Source organism: Battus philenor, unplaced genomic scaffold (genome assembly GCF_028537555.1).
Source record: "Battus philenor isolate CCGP_79_NKW_IND1 unplaced genomic scaffold, ilBatPhil1.0.hap1 SCAF_29, whole genome shotgun sequence".
NCBI classification, from domain to species: Eukaryota; Metazoa; Arthropoda; class Insecta; order Lepidoptera; family Papilionidae; genus Battus; species Battus philenor.
The window spans coordinates 2,766,315-2,781,821 of NW_027181692.1; the positions used below are offsets into that span (position 1 = coordinate 2,766,315).

At 37.0% G+C, this 15,507-nt stretch overlaps 1 protein-coding gene across 1 annotated transcript in view; it reads left to right on the plus strand.

Moving 5' to 3' along the window:
* LOC137926438 (uncharacterized) overlaps positions 1 to 14,509 on the plus strand; it is a 40,069-nt gene extending 25,560 nt beyond the window's left edge. The window contains exons 9-14 of the mRNA XM_068770037.1: positions 970 to 2,045; positions 2,779 to 2,785; positions 4,417 to 5,573; positions 7,512 to 7,536; positions 8,775 to 9,914; positions 13,304 to 14,509. Coding sequence (XP_068626138.1) covers positions 970 to 2,045; positions 2,779 to 2,785; positions 4,417 to 5,573; positions 7,512 to 7,536; positions 8,775 to 9,914; positions 13,304 to 14,508 — 4,610 coding nt within the window. The 3' untranslated portion in view covers position 14,509. The remainder of the gene's footprint in view (positions 1 to 969; positions 2,046 to 2,778; positions 2,786 to 4,416; positions 5,574 to 7,511; positions 7,537 to 8,774; positions 9,915 to 13,303) is intronic.
* Positions 14,510 to 15,507: the final 998 nt, after the last annotated feature.

Sequence of the window (15,507 nt, forward strand, 5' to 3'; positions counted from 1 at the left end):
TTTAACATTAGCTGCCTAGGATAAACCAAAGCGTCTATCTTTAATTAAATAATTAAACGTTGTTACATCAATGAACATAAATGAACATTAATGTCCTTTTTTATAATTCGAAACTAGTATCACAGGGAAAAAGCCGGATATCTTTTGCGGGAGTTTGGTCATCTTTAAAGCATCTAGATCTTCGCCAATGCAGCTTTAAAAGGTGTTCCGATTTTAATCCAAGTCTGATTTATTGGAATATTTGGAATTATCCGGCGTTTATATTGTATATTAGTATTCACTTCATATTTAATATACAAAAATTGAATTATTTTCATTTGCTTTTATTTATATATTCTAGACATAAAAATTCTTACGCCTTCCCTGTGTAACATTTAATTTTTATATTAAAAAGAAGGGGTTAAACTCGTGTCTAGTGCATTTTGAAAATGGGCAGTCTTAACAGTCGAATTGCCCGCGTGTGGGGCGTAGGCTCCATGTTGGGAAACACTGTCTTAGACACTAGCTATAGCGTTTTTAGTAAAAAGACAATTTTCTTGGGAACGGATAAAAAATAATGTCATATTCATTCTATAAAATATAATTTCAATTCACAATATGAATCATGCCAATTTGACAAAGTGTAATTTCGTAGTAGTATTTATTCAAAGGTTAGATGATGCGCATAATCATTGCGAAGTTTTCGATTCTTGACACAGCTAATTGTAAGTTTTAATCTCGTCAATAAGTAGATTAAGGTGTAAGAGAGATAATTTTGTGTTTAAATGCGGATTATTGTTAAAAACAACCAATCTATCAAGCGAAGAGACTAATGTGACTTCTATTATTTTGATGAAAGAAGTAATGCTTACATCAACAAGAGTGACGAACAGTCCCGCTGTTAAAGAAGCGTTGTCCCCGAAAAGTGTGATATTTTTTTGTAGATGATGTTAATGGCCGGCCTGTGAAAACTTGATTTTTCTTTTATAGGCCATACCGGAGCGAAAAGGACTCGAAGACAGTCCGTAAAGGAGGAAATCGAAGACGGGAACCTTCTTGATAACACGGTATACCGCGAAAAGCATCTGCCCGAGATGCAGAAGCAGTGGCACAACTTGACCACACTGCTAAAGTACTCCAACGCGACGCCGTTCAAAGACAGGAACGACGCCGGGTACATTTGCGCGTATTGTTTCAAAACCTACCCCGATCCTGGCGTATTGAGAAATCACACGCAGTACGACCACGTTAAAGAGAAACCCACGTACAAGGCGGGCTCAGGAATGAGCAGCTTCGTCGCATTCCTCGACGTCGTAGATCTCAAATGCACCGTCTGCGACCAGCCCATGGATAACCTCAAAACATTAATGGAGCATCTAGTCAACGTACACGAAAAGAAATACTACCTGGGCCTCACAGATTACTTCCAGCCGTTCAAGCTCACAAACGAACAACAAATCAACTGCTGTCTCTGTGACGATAGTTTTCACAACATGAAACTTCTGATGCAACACATGAACGTCCACTACAGGAACTTCATCTGCACTACCTGCGGTGCCGGCTTCGTCAATAGCTTCCGGTTGAACCGGCACGAGACAACCCATGGAAAGAAAAAGTCAAGCTTTCCCTGCCGACAGTGCGGACAAGTTTTCGCCGCCGAATCCAAAAAGAAAGCTCACGTCAACACCGAGCACAAGGGCATAGCCGGCGACAGCGTGTGTCAAATCTGCAAGGCGAGGTTCAAGAACTATTATCAGAAAACTCGACACATGATGCAGGTGCATAACGTCGAAGGTATAAAGTGCGACAAGTGTGAGAAGAAGTTCAACCTTAAATCAAACCTGATGCTTCACATGCGCAGCGTGCACTTGAAGGAGCGGCCGTACGAGTGCTCCGTGTGTAACATGGGTTTCTTCATAAAACGTCACATGCTGGGACACTACCTTGCGACGCATACCAACGAGAGGAAGTTCAAATGCGAGGTCTGCGGGAAGGCATACGCCACGCAGAACAGTAGGCGGAAACACATGAAGAAGAATCACGGCATCACAAAGAACTCTCTTATAGTCACGAATTTATCTAAGTGAACTTTGTATATAATCGTCGTATCGTGACTTTAGTAATATAATAATTGAAATGGTTACCGACTTTTGATTTATACCCACATTTAGGGAAGATGAATTAATTAAAGAAGATTTAATACATCTATGCCATGTATGACAAGGAAAATTAGCTAAAGAACTAATATTTTTATGTTATATTAGATTTAAAAACAGAGTTCCATTAGGCAAATTATTAACTGCGTATACGTACACGTTTTAAACTTATTTGTTATCTATATATAATAATTACAGACCTTGAAAAGTGCGAATTTACGCCCTCTGTGAATTTTAAAATTACTCGTACGTCATAAAAAACGCCTCAAAAGTGGACCATTCCTTGACAAATGCTTCCTAAATCAAAACGAACTGCGCTGATTTTTAAGAGGGTCCGCGTGACAAATCGATGCCTACAACAATCCGTTACAGAGGTCCATAAAATGGTATAGAAAACAAGCCTTGTTATTATATACTACGGTTATTAATAGTTAACATTCTACATAAAAAATATTACGAAGTAGAAAATTGGTGTTACCGAATTTCGGGAAAAAATTAGCAGTCCATCTAAGGAAATTGCAAGATAAGAAAAAAAACAAAACAAACTCCAAAGAAAATTGGGAAAAATCTGAAGTTCGAAAGCACTGAAAATATGTTATGACAGATGATGAAACTAAAAAGACTCGGTGCTTGGTGCCTTTAGGTGCCTGGTCGGTCTAACATCTCCTGAGGATGCCCGTGGAGGGGTGAAACACGTGTAGACTAGATTAACGTTGGTAGTTGTGTTTCGCATTGTTCACCGCACGTGCATTTATCAGCGGGCTGGCGGGCGGTGCCCTTCATTGCACGACTACTACTGCATAGCGGAAGTAGCTATATATTAGTCCCTTTCTTAGTTAAGATGAAGAAAAGATGGTAGAGTGATGGCAAGGAAAAAGACCGAGCGTGTTGTATCATTTCGTGATACTTTTGTATGGCAACCATTATAAATTAAGCGAATTTTTAATAAATTTCCTGAAATTACTTAAAATAGTGTTAATTATAAAGTTCTCATGTTACACGCTGCCAGCCACAAACGGCTGACGTGGCTTAAACGGAAAGTTTTTTAATAGCTGAAAAATGGATGTGATTTTTTGTTCAAGTTAGGTGTAGTATATTTTTTCGTGAAATTCCTTTTAAATAAACGTGGAATTTTTCACAAATTAACTTTTTATTTCTTTATAGGTGACGTTAAAAAATCAACCCGGACAAAAATACCACTGGGTATAAGCAAATTGTACAAGGATAATATTAAATATGTGATAATGATAAACAAATAAAATAACAGATATAGAACCGGATAAAAAATTTGATCGCAATAAAGAAAATCAAATAAACAAGTACACAAAAAAGTAGATAACTAATCAGATAAAGAAATACAGAAGTAGGTGAAAAATAGTATGAAGAAGAAGAAGTAGTAGTTGTTTTGTACCGGTTTAATAGAACCGGTACAAAAATTAAATTTAGAATATGTGTTGTTTCCTATTGGAAACTACTTCTACATTTAATTTTGCAAAGAAATGAAATTCATGTATATTTATTAAAATCGTTATCCAGAAAAATAGGTTTTACCCAATAGTACCAATACCCAACAGTGGTGCCACAATCTTTGCATAATTCACATTTTGTGCATTAATTACATAGAATCGTTGACCGCGGGTTCAATTTCCGGGTCAGTCTTTTTATTTATTTTCTTTTCTTGTTGCATATTCGTTTGATTATAAATCGTTTCAAAACTACTGTATGAATTATAAAAATAAAAGCAACATTTTGATGCTGTAAGATTACACTTTTGGAAAATATACTTTTTTATATACATATTCCGAGCTAATTCAGAAAAAATACTTTGTTTGTGTCTTTTGTAGGCTTGAGTCGATTTAGTTGCACGCGAATGTAGTAATTAGCCTAAGTTTCGTCATATAACTTTGTTCTTCCTTTTCTGAGTTTTTAATCTAAAATTAAAACTCAAAATGTCAATACATTTTTAAAACAAAATTTCATGTGCTTGTTGCACCGCTATGAATTGGTACAATGCAGCGAGCCTTCTTTAAACAAAACATCCAAAGAATTATTGACAAAACAAACAATAACATAAAAAAGTTTTATTGCTTTGTTATAGATTCACGTTTAGGTACACGGTTATGTTTTTCCAAACGTGGATCCACACACGGCACAATATATGTCTGTTAAAAGGCTTCACTTTCATCACTAAGTAACGAAATAACTTATATCGCGTGAACTATAAGTGCACCTAGATCCGGGGTTAACCGCAAATGTGAATAACCTGTACTTTTCTTTGTAGGTATACGTCGTACGATTAGCCTCAAAATCGAAAAAGAGCCGTCCGACTTAGATATAGAGCAGGGAGAGTTCGTAGCCGAAATGAAAACCCAAAAGGATAGGTACAGAGGTCGAGAGCTAGAGAAACATCGGGCTAATATCAGGGAGATACTGATCTGCTCCAACGCTACCCCGATCCGTTGTCACGCCGGCATCGGCTACGCCTGTTGCTTTTGTCCAAAACAGTTCCCGGACCCAAAGGATTTGAAGAAACACACCCTGGAAGACCACGACAGTAAAGCAAAGCGCAACTTCATGGAGGGTAAAATGATGTTCTCTTACATCGTGAAGCTGGACGTAACGTCTTTGGAGTGCAATTTGTGCGAATCTGAAATTTCAACCCTGGAGCTTTTAATCGGACATTTGATCAGTGTTCACGATCGGAAATTTTACTCCGATATCAACAATCATATCGTGCCTTTCAAGTTTGACAATGACACGCTACTGAAATGCGTTTATTGCACGAATACGTTCAACAAGTTCAAAGCATTACAGGAGCACATGAACGTCCACTACAGAAACTACGTCTGTGATGTCTGCGACGCTGGTTTTGTCAATAGGAACATACTGCTCAATCACGCGGAAGGTCACAAGAAGGGAACTTTCAAGTGCGATTTTTGCGACAAGATCTTCGACACGTACAGAAAGAAGAAGTCACACGAAAAATCAGTCCACATACATCTGAACATGCTTAACAGATGCGGCTACTGCAGCGAGAAGTTCAAAGACTATAGGAAGAAACTTGATCACCTGGTCAAAGTACACAACGTTAGACCCGCCACGTTGAAATGCAAGGCCTGCGACAAATCGTTCGAGACCCAAACTTCGCTAACGACCCATATTAAACGCGATCATCTTCTGGAAAGGAGGCACGAGTGTAAAATATGTGACATGAAGTTCTTCGTGACGCATGAGTTGAAGGAGCATATGGTGAAGCACACGGGCGTCAGGAATTTCGAGTGCGAGGTGTGTCACAAGGCGTACGCGCGAAGGAAAACTCTAAGGGAGCACATGCGGATCCACGCGGACGACAGGCGCTTCAAGTGCGAGCACTGCGGCCAGGGCTTCGTGCAGAAGTGCAGCTGGCGGGGACACATGCGAGCCAAGCACGGCGAACAAGTCTGAACTTTTCAAATTTGGAACGTTGGCCCATTAACATCCCAAGCAGTGAAACAGCGGTTCGGAGACGATTCCCGTCCACGTGTATAAATGCAAAATGTGGCAATAATTAATGTGAGATTTTATATTATTTATACTAATAAATTATTAACAATAACAGTTGATCAGTTCTTTTTTCAATTTTTCACAATTCCGTCTCTGAAGCTCTAAACTTCTTTCAGGACGAATAATATATGTATAGTGTTTCCACACGTGGGATCCCACACTCCATAGAATGGCAATATGATTGTTAAGGGGGCAATTAGAAAGTGGAATCTGAGACGAGTTTAATCTTTTCGCATTAATATAAAAGTTATGTAAGCCATGGCCCAAATAAGGTTGGAAAATACCGGTATAGAGTATTCAACATTTACTGCATAATTCCTGGCCCCCACCGAATAAACCCGTATTATACTATTCCGGGCTTGTTCCGTTTCTGTCAAATTCGGCATCTACAGGTAGTATTACACCTTGTGTTTTTTTTTTGAGATTTTCAAATGTTCGATAAGTTTCGAGTAATGGAAATTACTTGCTAACTTTGTCGTTTTTTACGAATATATTTACGGTCATCACCGTTACCGTTACACCGCTTATTATCATAATCTTTTTAAGGAATCGATCACAAACTAAGCAAATGCGACACCAGAAAAAAATCTGTAAAAACCTGTTGCGGTGAAGGAGTTGGTAGAAATGTACACATAAATAATATCGTATTGCAACCTTTTTTCAACCCAAATTTAATTCCAGAAATATATATTTTCGTAATAATTCAGATAATTTCCAGAATATATATACAGAAATTAACTCGTTCGCTACCAATCGTCACATATATGTGTCACCGCGTTTCTTTACCACAGCCCGGCGACACATATATGTGACAGATATTTTTGTATAATTTACAAAAGCATGTTTGAACATGTTGAGTATTGAACTAAATTGTTAAGTTCTAAAACTATAAAATGCATCAAATCTGTAGTTGGTCTGCTCTCGTATTAGATTATTTACAGTTTTTATAGTAGTTGAATAGGTCGGTTAAGCAAGGTTAGTGAAATTAGTAGGCAATAAATTAAAATTAAAAAGAAAAAGAATTTGTGAAGCCAAATTAATAAGATTTTTAACAGAAACATATCCCTCAACAAAATGTATAATTTTCGTAAGAAACCCCAAATGAAGAACAGATGCATAATATATTCCAGTGATGACATGGAATCTAATAAGAATATACCAGTACCAGATCCAACTGATAATTTTTCTATTACGGATTGTGAAGAAATGAGCAGCTCGTCAAATTCAATAATTAGAGTTAGATGCCATGTATGTGCCAAAAACAAACAGCGCAAAGCTACTTTCTACGCCTGTGAGATTTGCAAAACAAACAATGGACAACCGATTGGATTGTGCGTTGACAAATGTTTTAAAATTTATCATACAAAATAAAATGAATTTCATATCGATAAATTGTATTTATAATTTTTTTTTGTCTTATAATCAATTTCTTATAATTTAATGTGTCATATATATGTGACACGTGGGCTACAGGGTTTAGTTTTTATCTATAGCCCAGCGTCACATATTTCGGTCAGTTTAAAAGAATACTTATTTTACTTTTTTAGACTGTTCTAAATATACATACGTAAAATCTATTTCAATTCATTTAATATAACCACCAAAAAAATGTTGGGCTATTGTGGACGTTTTTCCCAGAAGACCCTGGTAGCGAACGAGTTAAATACGTGGATGCAGAAAAAAAAGCTTGCTTGCTTTGATTTGGTTATAAATTACCCTTGTAGGTTGAATATAATGAAAGTTATTTTAAAAAATCAGTTGTTTGTTTCTCCTGTTAAATTTGAATTTTGCAATTACGGGTTTATTCGGTGTTGATTGGTTTTGGAATTTTAGGTCTACAAGAGCTTGATGCAATCGAGTATTTTCAATATCTTCTTTATTTTTAGATGAAGATGTTTTAATTTTAATGGTTGGGACTCTGTATTTGTTCAATGTGGTCCCTGTTGGCTTTCACGTACTCACAAACTATACATTTTTCTCTACAAACTGTTCCATGTATAAAATATCAGATTTCCACTGACTCATCACGATATCTCCAGAACCATAATTCTTAGCGACTTGATATTTTGTAGAAATATTCCTTTCACCGAGTAGAAGTCAACTAAGAACAGATTTAAGAATTTTTTTTTTTTTGGAAAGCTAAAATTGATTTTACAAGTAAAAATGGATTTTATGAAATTACACCTGTAGTAGTTAGTGCTGGTTAGGTGAAGCGAGCTGGCAGTAGTAGTTACATAAAATAAACACTAAACATAAACACGTTCCGTGCCATGGCAATTTTTGGAAAATTTCCATTCTGTCCACGTGGGGCGTATACGACCCACACATAAAAAAATAAAAAAGTCGTTCAAGACGTATGCTTCACTCTTTTAATGCTGCAAAACTATAATAAGCGGGAAAAGTTATAAATTTCAATATGCATCACGTACGCGCATGCGTGATGTGAAATTATCTATATTCATCCCTACAATTCAATTGTTTAAGAATTTGTTTTCCAATGAGAACTGCAAATGGCCTGAACGGAAAGTGCAGCGGGGGTCGTATGCGCCCCACATGGCATGGGATGTGTAACGCAAATAAATGGAACTCTAAGAAACAAATGTTTAGTATAAACAAGACCGGGAAATTCCATTTTATTAGAAGGGCTATTAGATCACGCATATTAAAAAGAAGCGTGTAAGGAGTGATTATGAAATGTATTGGGAAGAAAAATTATTTCTCTAAAAGAAAAAGCGTTTGTGGATTAGTCGTTTTACGAGTAGACTGAATAAATGAATTTATTAAAGTGAGCCGATTAAATGATTGATTAATATTTCCTATACGATCGTTTTCAGCCATTAAAAACAACCTTTATCCACAATATAAACCTTGACATTAAATTTAGGATTTATGACAGTAAAAGTTTTTTTTTAATCTGACCAAGGCAGTTTTCAGCTAAAGATTGTTTTAAAAACAAAGCAAAGTTTATTAAAACAGGATTGGAAAAAATGCACGATGTTTGGAAGAAAATCGTCTCAAAATATATCAGATCCGAATATATTAAGAAAAGAAGAGCCGAATATATTAAAAATCACTAAAATGACCTTTTGTTTGTAGGTACTGCCCGTACCACGAAATCCGAAAGGAAATTTGAAAGAAATAACACAGATGAAATCGCACAAGATTCAGACGTGGAAAGAAACTCTAAACCTAGAAGAGGGCAAGAATTGTCCAAACATCGTAAGAATATGCGCGAAATTCTCGCAAATTCTAATGCCACTCCGATACGGTGTCATGGGGGAAAGGGATACGCTTGCAGTTTCTGCGACGAGCAATACCCAGACCCCGCCGACTTGAAACAGCACACCATAACCTCCCATCATAAAAACATCATCAAATTTATGAAAGGAAAAGACTTGTACAGGTTTCACGTGAAACTGGACATCACAGACTTGCGATGTCGTGTTTGTGACGTGAACATCGCCAGCTTAGAACAACTCATGGATCACCTTCGAAATGCCCACAAGAAAACCATATACATGGACATAAAGAACCAAATATTACCGTTTAAATTCGACAGCGATACATTACGTTGCTTCATGTGCTTGAATAAGTTCAACAAGTTTAAGACATTGCAAGAACATATGAACATCCACTACAGGAACTATATCTGTGAGGTCTGTGACGCCGGTTTCGTGAACCGCGGTATTATGATCCAGCACTCCGAGAGCCACAAGTATGGTACATTCACCTGCCAGCACTGTCCGAAAGTTTTCAACACTCTCCGCAAGAAGAAATCTCATGAGAAGTGCATTCATACACACTCCAACATGCTCAACAAATGCAACTACTGCACTGAGAAGTTCAAAGACTACCGCAAAAAGCAGATACACATGACAGAGGCTCATGGAGTACCATCTCAGACCCTCAAGTGTGAAGCCTGCGAGAAAACCTTCGTAGGACAGAAGCATCTGAATGTACACATAAAGAGGGTACACCTATTGGAAAGACGACACAAGTGTCCAGACTGCGAGATGACATTCTTCTCAGTATCGGAGATGAAAATACACATGCTAAAGCATACAGGAGCCAGAGACTTTAAGTGTTCGGTTTGCGGCAAGTGTTACGGAAGGAGGAGGACCTTGCAAGAGCACATGCGGATTCATGCGAACGACAGACGGTACAAGTGCGAGTTCTGCGGGCAGGCCTTCGTACAGAAGTTAACACTTCGTCTGCACATGAGAGGAAAACACCGGGAATAGATCATATTAGCGTACTGAATTAAATTGAACAAAGCTAATGAAATCTGTTATACACCTTTTGTATAAGTTAATAAAAATTATGCTAATGTTTAATGCCTTCAATTTATATATGAATATAATGCTGTACATATAGCACACCTTGCCTCTTATCCGTCACCGTTTCTCCTGGATGGCCACTTTACAATTTTGATTTATTTATTTATTTACGTAAGAAAAGGACCAATATTTAGCCACTTCCGTACATACAGTGGTAGTCGTGCAACAAAGAGCACCGCCCAAGAGACCGTGCAAAAGTCTGTGAGACTCTGTGTTTGGCACTAATCGGTATGACATAACTCCTGAAGATGCCCCGTGGAGGGGTGAAACACGTGTTAAGTGATTTGACGGTTACAGTTGTGTAGTTCGTATTGTTTGTCGCATGCGCATTTGTCAGCGGGCTGGCGGGCGGTGCACTTTGTTGCACGACTATCATTGCATGTGCGGAAGTGGCTAAATATTGGTCCTTTTCTTACTTAGGATGGACTTCCGCAAGGTAATGTCTGATTCCATTAAATAACTTAGACTACACTCCACAACCTTAAGACTAGCATCTGCAACAGCTTATCATCATCATCATCATTACTTTATCCATTAGAAGTTCAGTGTTGGACATAGTCCTCCCTCATAGATTTTGCAATAGAACCATTCGGAAGAGCTCTGCATTTAACGTCATCTAGGCATCCTAACTAGAAGGTGGACACTATATAAGTGGACTTTTGTTTGTCGATCGTTTAATAACCTTATTGCCTTACCGGACACTTGTAAAGTTTTTATAATTCGAAAATGATGAAACGGAATGATGGACTTTTTAAATCTTTATTTATTAGGTTTTAATTTTATTATGGCATTCTCATAGGACCATAACAAAGCATAAAATCGTAATATTTACATCTTGTTTTTGGATTGATGTTGCGTATAAATGCACTCCAATGGTATCCTTCTAATTCCAAATTCAAAATATCTCCAAGTACAAATTTATACATTTTTGAACATTTAATAATTTAAAACACTATAAAAAGGATAGTGGTCTGTGAGTTCAGAAATGTAAAATTTAGAACAGACGTATGTTTACTGTCTCGAAAATTAAATTAATTTTGATTTTATTACACGGCATCGCTGTTTCTTATGTTATTAAAACTATTTAAAGATTGACTTTGGATAGGTTTGGTTAGGTTCTATTTGCGGAATACAATCTTATATAATTCACACTTTGTACTTAGTTATATGGGATTGCCACTGCCATAAACAACTTTCCAGATGATGGTCAGTAGCGTCCTCTGCAAACAAAATGGCGGAGATTCGCGAAAGCAAACTTTCATCATCACAATAGACCTGGACACCAAGCATACTCCACAAGAAGTTTCATTTATCACAGATACCTCACCAATATCCTCACGAAGATATACATCACTTCTTCATAAAGTTCGAATTCATCTATCAAGATACCTCTGGCTTCGTAAAACCCATGTGACATTTACCACGAGTGGAACAAGGAAAAACATTAATACAAATGGAAATACACAAGAACGACAAGGTGTCTAAAGAGAGGCGCTTGGGCATATAGGTGGAAAGCATTGTTGAATATGACGAGAGTATCTATATACAGGATTGTTTGAAAAAGTAGTCCAGCTAAACCACTAGAAGACTACGGGAGATTCAATGGTGGTCTTCGTTGACGTGACATAAATTGGGAATTCATATTTCGTATGCGGGGATCCTCGAAAATTTGTCTGCTTTCTATAATGAAGAAAAAATATTGACTTCACATCACTTGAGGGAGGTGATATTTGAAGAAGACAGTTATTTAAAAACTTGTATATCTATATTTAGTACAACGCATAAAGAAATTAAATGAACGCACTGTTATATAAACATAAGTTGAAACAATAAAAATTAGAAATTTAACAAAATGTGAAATAAAGGGAATAAATAAATAAATCGAAAGTGTAAAATTGCAATCCAGAAAGAACTGTGAAGAATAAGAGGCAAGGTATGAAAGGAAAAGAAATGGAGAGGAATGGATGATAATGTGACGGATAAAAGAAGAATGAGTGTGATATATTAAGAAGGACGTAAGAAGGTTGTACGAGAGATCCCTAATAGCCATGAAAAAACGCTTGTTCAGACGTGCAAACGGACTAAATACTACTTGTGGTGTGTTTGACAAATTTTAATTGGTGCTTGGAATTTATTTGTAACCCAAGTTTCCATGGATCTTATCATTACATTTATCAAGAGTTGACAGTCAGTTAAATTTTAAAAGTGGTCTTTGAGAAATACGCATCGGTATCTCTGTTCTAAAGCAATCGGCTAAAACTCTCTAGTGTGGTAATTTTACTGGCAAAGGAATGTAAGAACTTTGACCACAGCTAAGGTCTTTAAAGTGATCATATCTCAATGATGATCATTGAGAGCGGAGGAAGAGTTTTTCTATTTTGATTGTCAGTTAAAATAAAATTTTATTTTACAACTGCTAGCAATAATTAAAATTACGTAGTTATGTGAAGGTATTATTGTCAGGTTACCACTACTTAAGTGGAGGGTGTAAAAAGAGATAATGTTGGAAAAATTATCAGTGTGGACATCGCCTATATATATATATATATATATATATATATATAGGCAAGTTTTTGCGTAAATAACGTATATTGAGTGTGTTATAGAACTTTATTAAAAGCTTGTTATAAAAAAAGAGTTTTTCTTTTGCATCGAAAATAGATGCTTGTCAACACTGAAAGGTCTTGTTCTAAATCTAAATTCATTTAAGGATTACTCATATGAATTCCTTATCATCGTCATCACCGTGACAGTCAATAAACGCCCACTACAAAGCATAGGCCACCCCAAAAGCTCGCCATGATGATCAGTTTTATGCTGCCCCCTTCCAGCGGCTTCTTGCGATCATGACTATCTCGTCGGTCTTCCTAGATGGGAGACTACCCAGGTCGCGTGCACCGACTGGTGATCATAGAGCCTTTTGGGCCCAATGCCTTCGGTTGCATGAGCGATGTGACTTCCATTGCCACTTCAAAGGCGCCACCTTACCATATTTCTTCCACGATCTTCTCAAGTCTGATTGGAAATCTCAGCAAAATACCGAGCATTGCTTCTCAACTGTTCTAATTAGACACAAGAGAAGATCTTGCAATAATTAAAACTGAACAAGTTGGAATAAAAGTATATAGTGGAATAAGTTTAGTGTTAATCTTATTTAGATTCCTGCCAGCTTAAGATAAATCCAAGCCACGATGTTTATCACAAACTAACTTGATACTATTTGATTATCTTTCTTTATTAATATTCACGGAGTTTTACGTTTTATTAAACCTATAATTTTCTTTGTAGGTTTAACGGAAAACCGAATCGTTAACTTGGAAAGAACGAGTGAATCCGAAACCAAACATGATATGGAGGAGGAGCTTGATAAATCTCCAGAGAGAGAAATATTAGATGCTACGGAGAGTTCTAGCACATTGGACGAAACTCCAATAAAACACGGAGAAGAATTAGAAAAGCATAGAACTAATGTGAGAGAAATATTACTGTGGTCTAACGCGACGCCTATTCGATGTAAAGGTGGCATCGGCTACGCCTGTGGCTTCTGTACCGAACAGTTTACAAACCCTAGTGATTTGAAGAAGCATTCTATGGAAGATCACAATAAATCAGACATATCTATATTTATGAAGGGCAGAGATATGCACGGCTACCTGGTGAAACTCGACATAACAGCTTTAACCTGCAAGATATGCAGTATACCTACACAGTCACTGGAACAGATGATGCGCCACTTGAAGACGGTTCACAGTAAAAGTATTGATTTGAATATAAAAAATCATATGATTCCGTTCAAATTTGATACGGAAAGCCTTCAGTGTTGCATCTGTTCGACTGTTTTTCACAAATTCCAAGCGCTTCAAGTGCATATGAATAATCACTATAGGAATTATGTTTGCGATGTCTGTGACGCTGGGTTTGTTAATCGGCACATGCTCCGCTGCCACGGTAACGGCCACAAGACCGGCAATTTTCCATGTGATCAGTGTTCCAAGGTGTTCAAGACACTTCGCATGAGGAAGCTTCACGAGCGCATTGTCCACGGCTGCAGCCTTCCCCACAAATGCGGCCATTGTAACCAGAGGTTCAAAGAGAATTGGAACAAGAATGAACATCTGGCTAAAGTCCACGGGATTCGAACGCCTGGGGTACAGTGCCAGGCGTGCGAGAAAGCCTTCGATTCCCAGCAGCGCTGGTTGCTGCACATGAAGAGGGATCACCTGATGCAAAGGCAACACCAGTGCACAAGATGCGACAAAGCGTTTTACGCAAAACGGGAGCTAACAGATCACATGGTCAAGCACACGGGACTCAGGGAGTTCGGATGCGAGGCATGTCCAAAGTCATACGGCCGCTTGAAGACCCTAAAAGAACACATACGAAGGTTACACCCGGATGACGACAGGTTCCGATGCAACTACTGCGGTTGGATCTTTGCCCAGAACGCCTTATTGAAACGACACGTCAATTCTAAACACCTTGATATTTTCTAAACAACAAAATAGGTTTTAAACAAATATATAATCTCTATATTAAAAATATTAGTATTTTTCCATTTATTTTTCTGATTACATTGACAGTGTTTATACAGGCTGAGTGTTTATAGGTGTAAGAGCTCTGAAGGGACGATGTATGGTTAGGATAAATTAGTGTTTTCAAAAGTGGGGATCATGTTCCACGGGAGGACAATTCGAAAGTGGACTCGACGCGAATATAACACTTTCGCTTTAATATATAAATATATATGTTACATAAGGGGGCGTAAGAATATTTGAAAGGCTAAAGTGGGGCATGGCACATAAAAGGTTGAACATACTGGGATGATTGTTTTCTGAAATAATAAATAACGTTATGTTGATATTAGTAAGAAAAAGCGTTCACGAAATTCGTATTACTACATATTAAAATTAATCATTGATTATTATATGTCCCTGCAGACTGTACTTTCTTCTACCAGAAGTTATTGGTTCGTCGCGTTCCAAAAGAAAAAAAGTAAATTATTGGAACATATATCACATCGATCTCTTTATATTCCGTGTTGATTTAAAATTGGTGTCAAAGCTTTGAAAAATTTTGTTGGTAAATATATATAGTACGGTATATATGTATAGCTATACATAGTACGGTATTTATTTCTGAAATTATTGATTTTTTGAAAAGCCGTACTATACACTAATTGACAGCAAATGAGCTTGCAATCACCCCTATAAAACTTTTACACCTTTTACCATCCATCCTGTATAAATGATGTTTATTACAACAGCTATTAACAGATCTATCGCTTGTATAGCTCACAAAATTTTTGACCGATGAACATCTTTTTAGACAAAAATTTCCCTAGTAAAAAGTTACGTAATAGATTTTAAAATATCATTAGGTTAAATATTAACTGAATATTTTATTTATTGTTATACATTTTAATTTACTAAATTAAAAAATAACAACAATTTTATTTTATTAATCTTTACGCGGACATGTCGTTGTTCTGGGGT